This window comes from Sciurus vulgaris, assembly GCF_902686455.1.
Source record: "Sciurus vulgaris genome assembly, chromosome: 1".
In the NCBI taxonomy this organism is placed as follows: Eukaryota; Metazoa; Chordata; class Mammalia; order Rodentia; family Sciuridae; genus Sciurus; species Sciurus vulgaris.
This window is the reverse complement of record NC_136461.1, coordinates 79851122-79871876: the sequence shown is the minus strand read 5'-3', so window position 1 is coordinate 79871876 and position 20755 is coordinate 79851122. Positions and strand designations below refer to the sequence as shown.

Genomic DNA, 20755 nt, shown 5'->3' with positions numbered 1-20755 from the left:
AGGTGGTAGTTCTGGACCAAAGGGAACTTCTTGGAGGAGAGCTGTCCAGCGAAACATCCCCACCTTCCCTGCTGGGCAAGGCTTTCCCACCAGGGCAGTAGAACCAGAGACACAGTCCCAGATCAGACGTGCCCCAGTCTGCAGTCTAGTCCCCCTTTGGCTGACCATCAGTCAACAAGTGGAGGCAACTCTGCCCACTGACAGGGAATATACCCCACCTGAAGGCCACCACCCCTAGAGGGGCAGCTTCCTAGTGGAGCACCACATTACCAAGTTCCTCCAAGACTTCAGGCTACTGAAGGCTAAGAGGTGAGTTATTGGAAATCTACAGAGACAATATTAGTCAATAGAGGAAATATGCAATATCTCAGAGTTTTACTACTAGAAGGGAAGATACCTGAGCAATATGAGAAAACAAGGGAAGAAAATGTCCCAAACAAACCTAGATGCTACAGCAATAAAATCCAATGACAGCATGGCAGAAGAAATGTCAGAAAGGGAGTTCAGAATGGACATAATTAAAATGATCAGAGAAGCAAATGATGAGATGAAAGAGCAAATGCAGGCTTTGAATGATCGCACCACTCAACAGTTAAAAGAGCAAATGCAGGAAGCAAAAGATCATTTCAATAAAAAGAGATACTGAAAAAAAAAAAAAACCAGACAGAAAACCTTGAAATGAAGGAAACAATAAACCAAATTAAGAAATCCATAGAAAGCATATCCAGTAGGATAGAACACCTGGAAGACCTCAGACATTGAAGACAAAATATTTAATCTTGGAAACAAAGTTGACCAAACAGAGAAGATGGTAAGAAATCATGAACATAATCTCCAAGAATTATGGGATATCATGAAAAGGCCAAATTTAATAATTATTGGGGGCTGGGGCTGTGGCTCAGGGGCAGAGCGCTTACCCCTCGCGTGTGAGGCACTGGTTTGATCCTCAGCACCACGTGAAAATAAACAAAATAAAGACATGCTGTCCATCTACAGCTACAAAAAAATTAAAAAAAAAAAGAATTATTGGGATAGAGGAAGGCACAGAGAAACAAACCAAAGGAATGAACAATCTATTCAATAAAATAATACCAGAAAATTTCCCAAATCTGAAGAATGAAATGGAAAATCAAGTACAAGAGGCTTATAGGACTCCAAATATACAAAATTACAATAGACCCACACCAAGGCACATTATAATGAAAATACCTAACATATAAAATAAAGACAGAATTTTAAAGGCTGCGAGAGAAAAAAATCAAATTACATTCAGGGGAGATCCAATATGGATATCAGCAGATTTTTCAACCCAAACCCTAGAGCTAGAAGGGCCTAGAACAACATTTTTCAAGCTCTGAAAGAAAACAGGATGCCAACCAGAATCTTATATCCAGCAAAACTTACCTTCAGATTTGACGACGAAATAAAACCCTTCCATGATAAACAAAAGCTAAAAGAATTTACAAAAAGAAAGCTGGCACTACAGAACATCCTCAGCAAAATATGCCATGAGGAAGAGATGAAAAACAACGATGTAAATCAGCAAAAGGAGGGACTACCCTAAGGAACAGCCAAATAAAGAAGAAACCAAGTCGTGTCAAAAAAAAAAAAAAAAAAATGAGTCAAATGACTGGGAATACAAATCGTATCTCAATAATAACCCTGAATGTTAATGGCCTGAATTCATCAATCAAAAGACATAGACTGGCAGATTGGATTAAAAAGAAAGATTCAACAATTTGCTGCCTGCAAGAGACTCATCTCATAGAAAAAGATTCCCACAGACTAAAGGTGAAAGGATGGGAAAAAACATACCATGCACATGGACACAGCAAAAAAGTTGGAGTATCCATCCTCATATCAGATAATGTGGACTTCAAGCCAAAACTAGTCAGAAGGGATAAAGAAGGACATTTCATACTGCTTAAGAGAAGCATAAATCAGCAAGACATAACAATCACAAATATCTATGCCCTGAACATTGGCTCATCCATGTACGTCAAACAAATCCTTCTCAATTCCAGAAATCAAATAGATCACAACACAATAATACTAGGTGACTTTAACACATCTCTCTTACCACTGGACAGATCCTCCAAACAAAAACTGAACAAAGAAACCATAGATCTCAATAATACAATCATTAATTTAGACTTAATGGACAAATATAGAATATACCATTCAACAAAGAGCGAATACACTTTCTTCTCTTCGCAGCACATGGATACTTCTCTAAATAGACCGTATTTTATGTCACAAAGCTACTGTTAGCAAATACAAGAAGATAGAGATACTACCTTGTACTCTATCAGATCATAATGGATTGAAATTAGAAATAAATGACAGAATAAAAAACAGAAACCACTACAACACCTGGAAATTAAATAATATGCTATTGTATGATGAATGGATAACATCAGGAGGGAAATTAAAAAATTTTTAGAGGCAAATGAAAACAAAGATACATCATATTTAAATCTCTGGGACACTGTGAAAGCAGTACTTAGAGGAATATTTATTTCATGGAGCACATTCAATAAAAGAAGAAAAAATCAACAAACGACCTAACACTACAGCTCAAAGTCCTAGAAAAAGAAGAGCAGAGTAACACCAAAAGTAGTAGAAGACAGGAAATAGTTAAAAATCAGAGCTGAAATCAATAAATTGAAACAAAAGAAACAATAGAAAAAATTGACAAAATAAATAGTTGGTTCTTTGAAAAAATACACAAAACTGATAAACCCTTAGCCAAACTAAGAAAAAGAAGGAGAGAGAAAACTCAAATTACTAAAATTCGGAATGAACAAGGAAATATCAAAACAGACAGAATTGAAATACAAAACATAATTAGAAGCTATTTTGAAAATCTATACTCCAACAAAATAGAAAATCTTGAAGACATCAACAGTTTTCTAGAGAAATATGAATTACCTAAACTGAACCAGGAGGACATACACAATTTAAATAGATCAATTTCAAGTAATGAAATAGAAGAAGTCATCAAAAGCCTACCAACAAAAAAAAGTCCAGGAGCACATGGGTTCTCAGCTGAGTTCTACAAAACCTTTAAAGAAGAGCTCATTCCAATACTCCTCAAAGTATTCCATGAAATAGAAGAGGAGGGAACCCTCCCAAACTCATTCTATGAAACCAATATCACCCTGATACCTAAACCAGAGACACATCGAGGAAAGAATATTTCAGACCAATATCCTTAATGAACATCGATGCAAAAATTCTCAACAAAATCTTAGCAAATCGCATACAAAAATATATTAAAAAGATAGTGCACCACGATCAAGTGGGTTTTATCCCAGGGATGCAAGGGTGGTTCAACATTCGGAAATCAATAAGTGTAAATCACCATATCAACAGACTTAAAGTCAAGAATCACATGATTTTGCAATAGATGCAGAAAAAAGCATTCAATAAATTACAGCATTCCTTCATGCTCAAAACACTAGAAAAATAGGGATAGTGGGAACATTCCTTAACATTGTGAAGGCCATCTATGCTAAGCCCATGGCTAATATCATTCTAAACGGTGAAAATATGAAAATATTTCCCCCTAAAAACTGGAAGAAGGCAGGGATGCCTCTTTCACCACTTCTATTCAACATTGTCCTTGAAACTCTAGCCAGAGCAATTGGAAAGACCAAAGAAATTAAAGGGATACGAATAGGAAAAGAAGAGCTCAAACTATCCCTATTTGCTGATGACATGATTCTATATTTAGAGGAACTGGAAAATTCCACCAGAAAACTTTTAGAATTCATAAGTGAATTCAGTAAAGTAGCAGGTTACAAGATCAATGCTCATAAATCCAATGCATTTTTATACATAAGTGATGAATCTTCAGAAAGAGAAGTTAGGAAAACTACCCCATTCACAATAGCATCGAAAAAAATAAAATACTTGGGAATCAATCTCACAAAAGAGGTGAAAGACCTCTACAATGAGAACTACAGAACACTAAAGAAAGAAATTAAAGAAAACCTTAGAAGATGGAAAGATCTCCCATGTTCTTGGATAGGCAGAATTAATATTGTCAAAATGGCCATACTACCAAAAGTGCTATACAGATTCAATGCAATTCCAATTAAAATCCCAATGACATACCTTACAGAAATAGAGCAAGCAATTATGAAATTCATCTGGAAGAATGAGAAACCCAGAATAGATAAAGCAATCCTTAGCAGGAAGAGTGAAATGGAGTATCGCAATACCAGAACTTCAACTGTACTACAAAGCAATAGTAACAAAAACGGCATGGTATTGGCACAAAAACAGACAGGCAGATCAATGGTACAGAATAGAGGACATGGACACAAACCCAAATAAATACAATTTTCTCATACTAGATAAAGGGGCCAAAAATATGCAATGGAGAAAAGATAGCGTCTTCAACAAATGGTGCTGGGAAAACTGGAAAACCATATGCAACAGAATGAAATTAAACCCCTATCTCTCACCCTGCACAAAACTCAACTCAAAATGGATCAAGGACCTCGGAATCAGACCAGAGACCCTGCATCTTATAGAAGAAAAAGTAGGTTCAAATCTTCAACTTGTTGGCTTAGGATCAGACTTCCTTCACAGGACTCCCATAGCACAAGAAATTAAAGCAAGAATCAACAACTTGGGTAGATTCAAACTAAAAAGCTTTCTCTCAGCAAAAGAAACTATCAGCAATGTGAAGAGAGAGCCTACAGAGTGGGAGAAAATCTTTGCCACTCATACTTCAGATAGAGCGCTAATTTCCAGAATCTATAAAGAACTCAAAAAACTCGACACCAAGAATACAAATAATCCAATCAACAAATGGGCTAAGGAAATGAACAGACACTTCACAGAAGAAGCTCTACAAGCAATCAACAGATATCTGAAAAAATGTTCAACATCTCTAGTAATAAGAGAAATGCAAATCAGAACTACCCTAAGATTCCATCTCACACCTATTAGAATGGCGATTATCAAGAACACAAGCAACAACATGTGTTGGTGAGGATTTTGGGGGAAAAGGTACACTCATGCATTGCTGGTGGGGCTGCAAATTAGTGCAGCCACTCTGGAAAACAATGTGGAGATTCCTTAGAAAACTTGGAATGGAAACACCATTTGACCCAGCTATCCTACTCCTTGGCCTGTACCCAAAGGACTTAAAATCAGCATACTACAGAGATACAGCCATATCAAGGTTCACAGCTGCTCAGTTCACAATAGCCAGATTGTGGAACCAACCTAGATGCCCTTCAGTTGATGAATGGATAAAGAAACTGTGGTATATATATATATAATGAAATATTACTCAGCCATAAAGAATGATAAAATTATGGCATTTGCAGGCAAATGGATGAAATTGGAGAATATCATGCTAAGTGAGATAAGCCAATCTCAAAAAACCAAAGGACGAATGATCTCGCTGATAAGTGGATGATGACACATAATGGGGGGTGGAAGGGGTTATTTTTAGAGTTAGAGTTAGGGTTAAGGACGGGGGTAAGAATGGAGGAAGGATTGTATAGAGGGAAAAGAGGGGTGGGGGGAAGGGAAAAAATAACAGAATGAATCAAACAACATTACCCTATGTAAATTTATGATTACACAAATGGTACGCCTTTACTCCATGTACAAACAGAGAAACAACATGTATCTCATTTGTTTACAATTAAAAAAATGAAAAAAAAAAAGAAAAAAGCCTGTGGTATATATATACAACAGAATACTACTCAGCCATAAAAAATTATAAAATTATGTCATTTGTAGGCAAATGGATGAAATTGGAGAATATCATGCTAAGTGAGATAAGCCAATCTCAAAAAACCAAAGGACGAATGATATCGCTGATAAGGGATTATGGCACATAATTGGGGGGGGTGGGAGGGAGGCAAGAATGGACAAAGGAGGGACTATATAGAGGGAAAAGAGGGGTGGGGGGGAGGAAAAAATGACAGAATGAATCAAAAACTATTACCCTAGGTAAATGAATGATTACACAAATGGTATGCCTCTACTTCATGTACAAACAGAGAAACAGGATGCATCTCATTTGTTTACAATAAAGATAAATTTAAAATATATATATATATATATATATATATATATTTTTTTTTTTTTTTTAAAGCCAACCATGCAAAATACTGGGTAAAAACTTGTAGGTAGAGGGGATGGTAAGTTTAAAAGCCCTAAAGCAGGAATGAATTTACTTGATGAGAGGCCAAAAGGGAAAGAACAATACAAAATAAGGGAAAAGTCAAGGACTGTATCATCTGTATCATATAGGGTCTTGTAGGTCACAGAAGAGTTTGGATTTAATTGTATTTGTGATGAGAAGACATGAAAAGGTTTTAGTCAGAAGAGAAATATGATTTAAATGTCAAAAGATCATATTAAAGGCTCAGAATAATCCCCAAAATCTTGTAAAGAAGATTGGAAACCCAAATTTATGGTCCGAAGCCCAGGCCACCACTGTAAAGAAGACTTCTATTTATAAAAATGGGTTTCATTTACATTATGGCATATGGAAAAAAATTCCCTTCCTCTTTAGAACAGGACAATTTTCTTCCAATTATCCTCTTCCACTCCCCAACTCGGAAGGCATGGTGGAACAGGACTCTAATATGCCCACCTCAGTTTATTGAAAGCTATCCCTCTCAAAACATATGATGTATATATTTCTGAATAATCAACATCAAAAACACTGTGGTTCTTTCTGTAAGGAGAGACAGAATTTCATTCAATTCTATTTGTAGAAAATATGCAGACTTGCAATAGCTACACAGTTTCAAAAGAAGCTGCTGCTAATGCAAAGTAGTCACTGGGTGCTGGTACTGGAAATGGCCCTCACTAGAACTTCATTCTCTTTAGAATAATATAATCTAGAGAAATTAGAAAAAGACAAATCATAATAACATACTATATATAAAGCACTGTACCAGATTCTTTTGTTACTGTACTTCACTCAATTCTTTCAACAACCTCAGGAGGCTTGAGAAAGTTAAGGAATTCTCCTAAAGTCATGTAGGAAGTTAGGGCTGGATATAGGACTTCCTGTAAGGACATCAAAGTTCATGATCTTTCTATTACACTACACTCCCCATAGAAACATCTACCCAGGTTTATAATATGGTAATGGAAAAAGTTGAACTGGTTTTGTAGATTACTTTGTTGCAATATAAAAAATTGCTAAAAGATGTGATTTTTGGGGGGAAAGGTAAAATTCCTCAATCTGTTTTTGCCTTCCAACGGCTTTATATGCCACAATATTTATAAAATTTTAGATGGCAATCTGAGCACAATCAGTTTGATATGTGATATAATAGGAAAGGAAAAAATATAGCATAGTATTGTGATGAGAGTAATGATAAAATGATGTAGATTAAACCATATATCCATCAGGAAATACTTTCATGTTTTATTTTAGTGTTATAAAGTCTTGCTTTATCAAACAAGATAAATGAGTTGAACCAAAGAGAAATGTACCTTTTCCAGTGCATTAGCAATAGGAATAAATACACCAATTAGGAAGGAGCCTCCACTGCTAATACAGCACTGCTGGGCAAGAGGACCCAGTAAGTAAGAGCAGAGCCTTGCTTGCCACATAAGTGAGAAGAAAATATTATAAGAAGCACAAGCCTGGTCATGGCTGGCACTAATATAAGGTATAGTCTGCTTATTTAGATGATACTTCGAAACTAATTTGGCTACTTCTATTTGGCCTTCCCTTGAATGAGTTACTAAATTTGGTCAGCAGTAGTTAAGCCATATTATAAGAAGAAATATTTATCATAAAGATGGAAAGTTAGAGGTGAGTGAGTAGAGACAAATGATTGATGACACTATTTCTTTCCTGATCACTGACCTCTTAGTAAAAAGATCTCATCTTCAAAAGCCTGGGCATGTGAATGTTTAATCTGTCAGTTAATGAGGGGTGATTAAGGAAAACTGAAAGAAAAAGAAAAGACTCTTGTTGCCTTTATTCCTACAGTTAAACTTAGAGGTTAACAATTATATAAAATAGGGCTGGGGTTCTAGCTCAGTGGTAGAGCACTTGCCCAGCACGTGTGAGGCACTGGGTTGGATCACTACATAAAAATAAATAAATAAAATGAAGTGGTTGGAGGCACTACATAAAAATAAATAAAATGAAGGTATTGTGTCCATCTACAACTGAAAAAAAAACATTTAAAAAAACCAATTATATAAAACAGACAAAAGTTGAAGGGGAGCCCATTACCAAATGTTCTTCCCCTAAGATTCTAACCCTATGTCATACATTCCCTAATGAACTTAACAGGAACTTTAGGGTTCTATGGGACAAAATGTGAAAGTTGCTGATTTAAACAGTGTAGAAGAGTATTCTGAGCTAGCTTAAGAATACAGGCCAATGGGAAAACTTTTTAATTTCTTCAGTGCAGTCACTGCACTGGATGAATTCCACTGCAGTGAAATGAATTCTGAATTAATAATCAATAAATATGTGATTTATATTCTACATAAGCACTTATCTACTTGAGTAGACACTTAACTTTAATATACCTTCTCTATCTCAAAGACTGATTCTAAAAATTAAAGGGCATACTAAACATGGACGAAATGCAGAAAATACAAAGTGTTGTTGTCAAGCATTATTACTGCTGAGGACAGAATCTATTTGGATAAAGGAATAAAGAATATATAACATAATAGGTAACAGACAGTTAAAATTGTCACTAACCTGATAGACACTAAGATTTTTTTCTAGGAAAAAATCAAACATGTGCTCTCTATAAATTACTTTCCTTTGCAGATGAATAAGATCCCATAATCATACTTCTTTAGACTTTTGTCTCACTACACAGACTTATATCATTTTTAATAAATGCCAAAAAGTTGCATCTGAGTCAAACTAGTATTATTTTTTATTTGAATTTTTAATTCAGTTCTAATTAAGAGTAAATTGACAGTTTAAAAAATAAAGTCTAAGATATATGAAACATAGCCCCTGGACAAGTTTCCAAAATTACCCAAAGTGATTATTCTTAGGATTGCCATACTTAGAGACTCCAGCTTTTGTTAGCTACCCTTCCCACAGTCGATGGATATTTCAAATTGATCATAAAGAAAGAGACCTTATCAGTAGGATACATATATCTTTTAAGTTGTTTTTCAACAGTGATGATAAAATATCACCAAGAGATCCATTTATATATGCTTTTTACCTACAGGATAATAAACTCTACAGCCTGGCATTTTAAATCTTCCATAATCATAAACTATCTGTTATGGACTGAACATGCCCCTAAATTTATATGTTGAAGTCTAAATTCCCAGTGTGGTTATATCTGGAGACGGGGCCTCATAGGTATGGAACCTAGATCTAAGAGGATTAGTATCCTTAAAAGAGACACCACAGAACAAAAGCACACAGCAAGAAAGTGGTTATCCTAGTCAGACACCAACCTCGCTGACACCTTCATTTTTTACTTCAGACCCCAGAACTGTGAGAAAACAGATTTCTGTTGTTTAAGCCACTCAGTTTTGGAATTTTGTTATAGAAGCCTGAGCAGATTAATATGCTACTTCTGTTACTAAATGCTCTCTCCTACCTCCTGTTTCAGAAAATGTTACTTAGTTGAATTCTACTACATGAGAAATATTTCACTGATCATACAAGGAAATCAGATTCATAACTGCTTTGTATGAAGTATTATTTGCAATCACTTATAGTCAAGCTGTCTTGTAAAAATTATGCTTACCCTTGAAGAGTAATGTATTCTTGAGAGCTTTCAGCCCAACATCCACTCAGCATTGCAGCAAAATAACTGGATCTGGCACTTAAAATGGCCCTAAAGGGAAGAGGGGGAAAAACACAGGTAAACATTTACATACTATGTAAAATGTAATTTCCATAAAACTGTTAATCTTTATTTAAAACACACAATCTATTTTATCTTGTTTGTATTCACTCTATGATTATTATAATAAAAATTAAAGTTTATATTTATACTTAAGTGTTTTGTTCGAAACATTAATTACAATGCCCTTGTTATCTTTTAGATTTTTTTCTCTTGGAAACTCTTTAATTTAAATAATAATTAAAACCTTTTCTATTACTAAGAGTAACAAATTCCTATAATGGAGAAATAAAGACCAAAGATACTATTTAACATCTTGAGGAAACAGCAATAATAAAGAGATTGCAATTATTTGTCATCTGAAGATTTTTTTTAATTAATAGAGAGGCTACGACTATAAAAGTTCTAAGTTCTAGTTCATAACTCACCTAAATTAAGCTCAGGAAAGGTTATATCTTAGGTTTGAGAAAATGACAGGAGAGATTATTTTCAATTTTCATTCTATCTTCTCAAATAAAATGTTCATTCATTCATTCTTTAATCCAACAAATATCCACTGACTTTTATTCTGTGCTAGGCATTATTCTAGATGCTGGGAACATGGTAGTAAATGAAATATAGAGGAAAATATCCCAGTAGAGGATGGAAGAGTTAGGAGAATAGGGAGAAGAGAAAGACATTTCTAGCAATGATTTACTAGATTGTCTCAGACTGTTCATCCTGTTGAAAACAGAAAAGATAGAATACGTATAACACACACACACGAGAAAATAAAGCACAATTTGAAAGTCTCAGAACACTACCATAGTGGTTAGTCAAATTATATAAAAGAAGACAGAAGAGGAGACCCAAGCATCTGAAGTAATTTCTTCCACTGTGGTGATTGCCAAATCAAAAAACAAAAGCAGTGGTTGGGAAGCTGACAAGATAAGAATAGCTTCTGGCAATCTTCAAAGGCTGGAAGGGACAAAGAACTTGGGAGTTGGGTGTGGTGGCACATGCCTGTAATTCCAGGGACTGGAGGCTGAGGCAGGAGGATTACAAATTCAAAGTCAGCCTCAGCAATTTAGTGAGGCCCTAAATAACATAGTGAGACCCTGTCTCATGATTAAAAAAAAAAAAAAGGGCTGGGAATGAAGGTCTATTGGTAAACACCCCAAGGAGTAGTTTGGGTAGCTAACCTAGAATTTGGGTTTACCCTAGGCTGAAGAGCAAATAAGAAATAGACATGTTATTGTTAAACCAGAAGTCCAGTTTTGAATCAACTCAATCCCTAAGGGGAACAAAGCAAGCAATATCTAATCTAACCATGACCCCAAAGCAAAAGGAAATCTTACTTGCATTAAAATAATATAATCTACAGCATCAAATTATTGAGTCCAATGTGGTGGTGCACACCTATAATCCCAGCTACTTGGGAAGTAAAGACAGGAGGACAGCAAATTCAAGGTCAGCCTCCAAAAAGGCAAGTCATCAATTGGGAAAAAAATTTGCAAATCACTTATTCAATAAAGGACTTCTATACAAAATATATAAATAGCACAAATGACAGGAAGGAAGAGGGAATAGATTCTAACATTGTACATAAAGACATGTGACACTAGTTAAAGGCACACAGCAATAACAATGTATATTAGAAATTCTGGAGAAGTGAAGAAAAAAAGCAAAAATTGCACACACACATGAGAACAGAAATTTAATAACTAGGCATAGTGGCACATCCCTATAATCTTGGATACTCAAGAGGCTAAGATAGGAGGATTGCAAATTCAACTTTGTTATGGTTTGGATGGATAAAAGGTGTCCCCCAAAAGCTCCTATTAATGCAGGAATTCCTGAGGTAAAATGATTAGATTATGAGAGCTCTGACCTCATAATTCTAGTTTGAATGGACTTGGTGGTAATTGTAGGCAGGTGGGGCATGGCTGGGTCACTGTGGGGCAGGCCCTGGAAGGTTGCTCTTCCTGTGGCCCCTCCCCACTGTGTGTATGTGTGTCTCTCTGTCTCTGTCTCTGTCTATCTGTCTGTCTTTCTCTCTCTCTCTGCTTCATAACCCACCATGAGCAGCTTTCCTCCCTGGGACCCTTACACCATGATGTGCTGCCTTATCGTGGGCCTGGAGCAATGGAGCCAACCATATGTGAACTGAGACCTCTGAAACCATGAGCCCCAAATAAACTTTTCCTGCTCTAAGTTGTTTCAGTTGGATATTTTGGTCACAGTGACAGAAAAGCTAACTAGAACGAAGTTTAATGAGATCCTGTCTCAAAATTTTAAAAAGGTTGGTGATGTGGTAGAGTGACTCTGCGTTCAATCTGGAGGAGGGGGAGGAGGAGGAAGAGGAGAAAAAAACTAAAATTTTAAAAGAGTTTTAAATCTCAATTAATACAAAAGAAAGGCAGGAAAAGAAGACAAAAATAGAACAAAGAAAAAATGAAAACCAATAATAATATGGTAGACAGCGCAAATGTATTAATACTACATTACTATAAATGGTAAATTATGAGAATGGGTTTTAAAAGGTAAGATATAATTGCAAGAAATTAATTTTAAACCCATTTTAAATATAAAGACACAGAGAGGTTAAAAGTGAAGGATGTAAAAAGATAAAACTTACAAACACCAATCACAAAAAAGCAGAAGTGGCTATATTAACAAAGTAGACTTTACAAGGGATATTACCTGGGGTAAAAAGAGATGTTTCATAATTAAAAAGAGCTCAATTCATCATGAGGAAATTGTCATCCCAAATATGTATGTACCAAATACAGTTTCAAAATACATGAAGCAAAAACTGAAGGAAACTGAAGGGATAGACAGACAAATTCACAATTATGCTTGGACACTTCAACATTCTTCTCAGTAATTAATAGAACAGGTAACAAAAATTTAATTAAAGGTCTGTAAGACTTAAACAATAGTGTCAAACAATTTGACATTTATAGAACATTACACTCCAGCACAGCACAATACATAATCTTTTCAAGTACTTAGGACTTGAAATTTACTAAGATGGACTGGGTTATCAAACACATCTCAATAAAGTTAAGTGAACTGAAAATATAATACATTCTATGACCACAATGGAATTAAACTAGAAATTAATAATGGAGAAATAGGTGGAAAATTCCCCAATAGTTGGAAGTTAAACACACTTCTAGACAATCCATTGGTAAAAAAGAAATTAAAAGGAAGATTAGAAAATACTCTTAGCTGAGTGAAAATGAAAATATATATATCATAATTTGCAGGATGCATCTAAAGCAGTGCTTAGAAGGAAATACTTAGTTTTTAAATGCTTATCTTAGAAAAGAAAAAAGTTTCCTATCAGTGATTATTGTTTCACCTTTAGAATAATAAAAAGCAGTACACATTAAACTTAGAGTAAGTCAAGGAAAAAGAAAAATAGAACCTGATAATAAAGTGAATATTTAATGAACTGTTTGATATAATTTTTATTTTTCTATATAAGAAGACAAAGATAGATTTAAAAAAATTTTTTTAGTTGTAAATGGACATAATGCCTTTATTTTATTTGTTTATTTTTATGTGGTGATGAGGATTGAACCCAGTGCCTCATAACGTGCTAGGCAAATGCTCTACCACTGAGCTACAACCCCAGCCGCTAGATTTTTGATTATTTGATTGCCATGCTGGGATTTGAATCTAGGGCTTCATGCATTCTAGGCAAATATTTGACCACCTAGCTATATTCCCAGCCCAACCAAAGATAGTTTCTTTAGAGTATTATTGAGTCTATATGAACAAATTTTTAAATATTAAGCAATGTACGATTCTTTCCTAAAGCATGGAAAGCCAAATTAAAAAGAAAATTTTAAATTATAAAATGTCTGTAATCAAACTCCAATACAGAATATTCATAAAGTAAAAATTTTGAGTACTCTCCATGCTTCCTTGTTTACTTCAATTCCACTCTATAGAAATAATCAATGTTAACAGTTTATTGAATATCCTATCAGGTCTTTTTTCACAGCAGTCTTTTCTAATATATTAACAATGTTGAATTTCAATAAATACAATCCATTTCATACTGTGTATCTCATTTTTTATTTTTTTGAGAATCTTACTTTCAGCATTAAATATAGCATCTGGTACATACGTGATCATTAATTCCTTATGAAGAATATGAATAGAATTTTATCCTTCCATTTACATATTTTACCTGACTATGACAAGTGGCAAAGATATATAAATATATAGTATGTCATAATTTACCAATAAGGCAGTTATAAGAATGCATCTCTCTGATTATAAACTTCATAAACTGACCTAGGGTCCCAGCTATAGTACTCTGGAACCCAAAACCACACTGGTCCCAAAGTCAGAAATTATTCCCTGCAAATGACTAAGCCTAGAAGAGATAATAAAGGCAGATCTATTCCTGGAGGCAAGAATTTCTCTGAAGACTTTGGCTTGGAAATTTTTTCAACTGCCTTGCCAAATCTTCTCTGGAATTGTACTGTGTCTATGATGTAACTTCTTTCCTTTCTCCTTCACTCAGGGTCAGATTGGTATTGCAGTCTTGTAACTTTCTCAGTCTTCTCTAGTTTCCTCCTCATATTCTCTCGCATGTATTTACCTTAATAAACTCCTTTTGAGTTTAATCCCATCTTTGTGGCTGCTTCTCAGAAGATTTGAACAAACACAGCATGTTAGCCATTTTATATATGAGGAAGATACCCTGATCTTAAAATAGAAACTCAGGATAAAATACAGCATCCCTTCATGCTCAAAACACTAGAGAAAATTGGGGTAGTGGGAACATTCCTTCACATTTGTAAAGGCCATCTATGCTAAGCCCATGGCCAATATCATTCTAAATGGTGAAAAACTGAAAGCATTCCCCCTAAAAACTGGAACAAGGCAGGGATGCCCTCTTTCACCACTTCTATTCAACATCGTCCTTGAAACTCTAACCAGAGCAATTAGACAAACCAAAGAAATTAAAGGGATACGAATCGGAAAAGAAGAACTCAAACAACCTGTTCGCTGATGACATGATTATATATTTAGAGGAACCTGGAAATTCCACAAGAAAACTTTTAGAACTCATAAGTGAATTCAGTAAAGTAGCAGGTTACAAGACCAATGCTCATAAATCCAATGCATTTTTATACATAAGTGATGAATCTTCAGAAAGAGAAATTAGGAAAACTACCCCATTCACAATAGCCTCGAAAAAAATAAAATACTTGGGAATCAATCTCACAAAAGAGGTGAAAGACCTCTACAATGAGAACTACAGAACACTAAAGAAAGAAATTAAAGAAAACCTTAGAAGATGGAAAGATCTCCCATGTTCTTGGATAGGTTGTCAATATGGCCATACTACCTAAAGTGCTATACAGATTCAATGCAATTCCAATTAAAATCCCAATGATGTACCTTACAGAAATAGAGCAAGCAATTATAAAATTCATCTGGAAGAATAAAAAACCCAGAATAGCTAAAGCAATCCTCAGTAGAAAGAGCAAAGCAGGGGGTATCTCAATACCAGATCTTCAACTCTATTACAAAGCAATAGTAACAAAAACGGTGTAGTATTGGTACCAAAATAGACAGGCAGATCAATGGTACAGAATAGAGGACATGGACACAAATCCAAATAAATACAATTTTCTCATACTAGATAAAGGGGCCAAAAATATCAATGGAGTAAAGATAGCCTCTTCAACAAATGGTGCTGGGAAAACTGGAAAACCATATGCAACAGAATGAAATTAAACCCCTATCTCTCACCCTGCACAAAACTCAACTCAAAATGGATCAAGGACCTCGGAATCAGACCAGAGACCCTGCATCTTATAGAAGAAAAAGTAGGTCCAAACCTTCAACTTGTTGGCTTAGGATCAGACTTCCTTAACTGGACTCCCATAGCACAAGAAATAAAAGCAAGAATCAACAACTTGGGTAGATTCAAACTAAAAAGCTTTCTCTCAGGAAAGGAAACTATCAGTAATGTGAAGAGAGAGCCTACAGAGTGGGAGAAAATCTTTGCCACTCATACTTCAGATAGAGCACTAATTTCCAGAATCTATAAAGAACTCAAAAAACTCGACACCAAGAATACAAATAATCCAATCAACAAATGGGCTAAGGAAATGAACACTTCACAGAAGAAGCTCTACAAGCATTCAACAGATATATGAAAAAATGTTCAACATCTCTAGTAATAAGAGAAATGCAAATCAAAACTACCCTAAGATTCCACCTCACTCCAATTAGAATGGCGATTATCAAGAACACAAGCAACAATAGGTGTTGGCGAAGATGTGGGGAAAAAGGTACACTCATACATTGCTGGTGGGGTTGCAAATTAGTGCAGCTACTCTGGAAAGCACTATGGAGATTCCTCAGAAAGCTTGGAATGGAAACACCATTTGACCCAGCTATCCCACTCCTTGGCCTATACCCAAAGGACTTAAAATCAGCATACTACAGAGATACAGCCAAATCAATGTTCATTGCTGCTCAATTCACCATAGCCAGATTGTGGAACCAACCTAGATGCCCTTCAATTGATGAATGGATAAAGAAACTGTGGCATATATATACAATGGAATATTACTCCGCCATGAAGAATGATAAAATTATGGCATTTGCAGGCAAATGGATGAAACTGGAGAATATCATGCTAAGTGAGATAAGCCAATCTCAAAAAACCAAAGGACAAATGATCTCGCTGATAAGCGGATGAGGACATATAATGGGGGGGTGGGAGGGGTTAGCGTTAGGGTTAGGGTTAGGTTTAGGGTTAGGGATAAGGAGGGTGGTAAGAATGGAGGAAGGAAGACTGTATAGAGGGAAAAGAGGGGTGGGAGGGGTGGGGGGAAGGGAAAAAAATAACAGAATGAATCAAACAACATTACCCTATGTAAATTTATGATTACACAAATGGTATGCCTTGACTCCATGTACAAATAGAGAAACAACATGCATCCCTTTTGTTTACAATAAAAAAAAATTATGAGAAAAAAAAAGAAAAGGACTTCTAGTTAATAAGGAGAAAAGTCAATGAAATCATCTCTGGCAAAAAAATAGAAACTCAGAAAAGATATATAATTTGGATCATGCCCCATGTAAAATAACAACAACAACAACAACAACAACAACAATAATAATAATAATAATAATTCAACAATAGATGGCATGTCATATTAAAAATCTTTGCTAAATCTTTTAATTTTCCTACATGTCAAAATCTATTTTCTCTTTTGATTAAATTTAATATCCACTGACAATGCTGCTTCTGGCTCTATCAGAATGCCCTAATTTCCTACTTGCTGTTGCTTAGGTATGCTGTTCTTTAGTACTTCCTAATGTTAGCTGAACTAGATTCACTATTCCAGGCAGAACAATGGCCTGGATTACTCAGAAATGCCTCTAAAAGAGAATTTTTGTTGTTTTGTTGTTGTTGTTGTTGTTGTAGCTGCTGTTTTGTTTTAAAACTGGGTCTAATTTTTAAATATTTTTGTCCAAAGAGTTGTGTGTGTACACATATTTGTTTTGCTTTAGCTAAACATAACTGAATATAGATTAAACCCAGAGTAGTGAATCTAAATTTTCTGGAGCTGTCTCACTATTAGTCATCCCACTTCTTAGCAAATATTAAAAGAAAATTTTTTTTCTGTGCTGGGGATTGAACCTAGAGCCTTGTGCATACTAGACAAGTACTCTTCCATTGAGCTATACTTCCTGCCTCTGCAAATATTTTGGAAAATGTTACTTTATAAAAGGACAGTTAATTTTCTCTTAAAAATTTTATGATATCCATTGACTATGGCTTTCATTAGATTAGCCTTTCCTAAATTAAACTGTAAAGTATAATGGATATCCTATTATCTAACATAATTAGAACTGATATTTAATTAATCAGTCAGGATTTTAAAATCAGTTTTTATATAACATTTTATCCTACCTTAAAAAACAAATATGCATTCATTCACAGATCTTTCATCATAAGATCAATCTTTGTTTTTTGTTTGTTTGTTTTTTGTTTTGTTTTGGTACCAGAGATTGAACCCAGGGGCTCTTAACAACCAAAACACATCTCCAGTCCTTTTTTATATTTTATTAGAGACAGGGTCTTTCCGAGTTGATTAGGGCCTTGCTAGATTGCTGAGGCTGGGTTTGAACTCTAGATAATCCTTCCTCAGCCTCCAGAGTTGCAGGGATTACAGGTGTGGCCACTGCACCCAGCCCAATCTTTTTTTCTACATGTGGGTTTGCTAATTAAAGCCTCAGCTTTCTCACAAAAGTATATGTTTATACATTATTTCTTGTTCAAACTTCTATAAAGAGAGTAAAACTTTTGTGACGTAATCTGAGTACAGAATGTCTGGTCCTTTTCCTGCAAAGGGCCAGATTGTAAATATTTGGGGTTTTTCAGATCCCTGTTGCATATTCTTTGTTTTTTGCTATCTCATATAAAAACAATCCACTTACCACATTCAGGCCATCATTTGTTGACTCCTGATATAAGATAAAGTAGAATAGGCAATATCATGTCTCTCTTACAGATATCTAACACATACTTATAACACATAATACATACTTTTGAAAGCTTACAATATGCCAGACACAATTAGGTATGCTAAGTACTTTATATGCATTATCTGATTCAATCCTCACAGTCATCTTATGCTATAATTACTATTATTATTTCTTTTACAAATACATTTAAACCTAGAGAGATTAAGTAAATTACCCAAATTATTAAGTAGTGAAAATAGAATGCAAACTCAAACTGACTTCACAATTACTAAGCTCTGCCACTTCTGAAAACAATTTCAGTCAATGTACGCAAGGATATACAGATAGTGGCATGATCCAGACTACAGCATTGATCTTCAAACACTATGTTGATTTGCTAAATTTTCACAAAAACCTACATCATAAAGGGAGATTTAACAACATCTTAACCCAAAGAGTGAATGTTTAATAGTACAATATTAGGCACTGATAAGAAAAGAATATCAGATCTTGAATGTCACCAAGCTAAAATTAGGAATCACTATCCTGCTTTTTCAATAAGAAGAATTTTAATTACAGAATGTAGAGTGCAACAAACAAATTATCTTAAAAACACAGATTAAATTTGTCTCATTAAACATTAAAATAACAAATTACACTATAAAATAGGAGATCAGCAATGCAATGGGTCAGGTAGGTACTTAGGGTTAGACTAAAGGTGACAGGAGGAATTACAGAAAGAAAGAGAAATGTACTCTATCCTGATAGTATTCCCTTGGTAAAGGACAGGAATTCAGGTAGGAAGATAATGTTACAGAGGACTATGACAAGAGGTAATGTACTGTAGTATCCCAGAATATTCAGAAAAGTAGAAACACAACTAATAAATGGAATCTAAAATAACTAAGGTATCCTTCTTTTATCATAATCCTCCAACCTCTAAATAAAAAGACCTCTCTTCATTTCTGCTTTGAGCAGAAGTATTGGAGACAGACAAGGACAAAGATGGAGGAAAGCATGAAGAAGTTATATTTTAGAGAGGGTAAGGCCTATTTAGAGGGAGAAAAGTGTGGTAAAATGTGGTCTTCTTTAGAGGGCTACTGCTAAACTATTCTTTGGACTAAGGATAAATGCAAGTGATTCAAACCATGTTTCTCTGCTTGTTCCATGTAAGTAATGGGCATGGAAGCTGTTGCCACTATCTGCACAAAAGCTTGTATCAAAGGCCTATCAACTGTAATAATGATGACAGCTAACACATATAGTACTATGGGCCAGGTGCTGTTCAAAGTGTTTTAAATGTAATAAGTAATCCTCATAATTACCCCATGAAATGAGTACTCATATAATTCCCACCTTTGATGAGGATGCTAAAGGACAGAATGGATAGCTAAATGGCTTGCCCAAATTCAAGCAACTAATGATAGTGAAGCTGGAATTAAAACCCTAGGCAGATTAACTCTACAGTTCACACTCACTTAACCAATCACACTTAACCAATCTGGCTTAGGGTACCACTACAAACAAGTGATGGCATCAGATTGCCTTTAAGTACATAAAGTGCTGTAGGTATTGAAGTCAGGATTAAAGTAAAGAAGGACAGTACAACTGGCAAGACAATCTTGGAAGAATTGAATTATCAGGGATTTGTTTGAGTAAGCAACTTGAACATTAGAGAAAGTTTAACATAATAGAAGAGTAAATTCCTAGGTTTTCATACCAATTTGAACATATTAAACTAGCAAACTGAACTGTTTTAAATGTTGAAACCTAAAATGAATATAATTAAGACCATAAATTTCGCATTGATCTTTCCATATATGAGTTCATATAATTGAAAATAATTAAAGCAGTCATATGAGAAATGCTGATAATGATCATCGAGAACAAGAAGTATTTTAAAAAGTTCTATTGTTGGGCTTTAGAAGAATATGCGGGCTTTACAGCAATACATATTTTCTGAACTATGCTCTAATATTCCTTGAACTACATAATAAAATCAGTATGCACTAAACACAGAGATGCCCAAATATGAACTAGAAAGGTAACCTTGTGATTTAGAATTTGCTATTGTAACTACATAAGAGCAACAAAGTAGGAAAACTTAAGTCAGATCTTAGAACTCTCCTCAGGAAATTGCTTTTCTAATTAATATGAATTTCTTTTTCACTGCTAGGTAAACAAAACAAAACAGAAATGTGAGCAAGTGTTGTCCTGCAACACAAACCTAATATTATGGACCCCGCTCCGAAAACACAGTACTGTTAGTTCACTCTCAGGCAGCACAAAGAGAAAGTCCAAATACAGACAATGAGGACAAATTGCAAATGGTCACAGGGTCCTGCCTTCCCTGTATGACAGCATAACTTTAGGGTTTTATAAGCAGAACTTTGGCAGGATGCCCATATGGTCTCAAGAGAAATCTG

General features: G+C 35.0%; 1 protein-coding gene across 6 annotated transcripts in view; it reads right to left on the bottom strand.

The window, feature by feature from the left end:
- Window positions 1-20755, bottom strand: part of BTBD8 (BTB domain containing 8) — a 101244-nt gene that overhangs the window by 54350 nt on the left and 26139 nt on the right. For all 6 annotated transcript variants that reach the window (XM_079144034.1, XM_079144038.1, XM_079144036.1 and 3 more), the window contains one exon: window positions 9738-9827. In XM_079144034.1, coding sequence (XP_079000160.1) covers window positions 9738-9827 — 90 coding nt within the window. The remainder of the gene's footprint in view (window positions 1-9737; window positions 9828-20755) is intronic.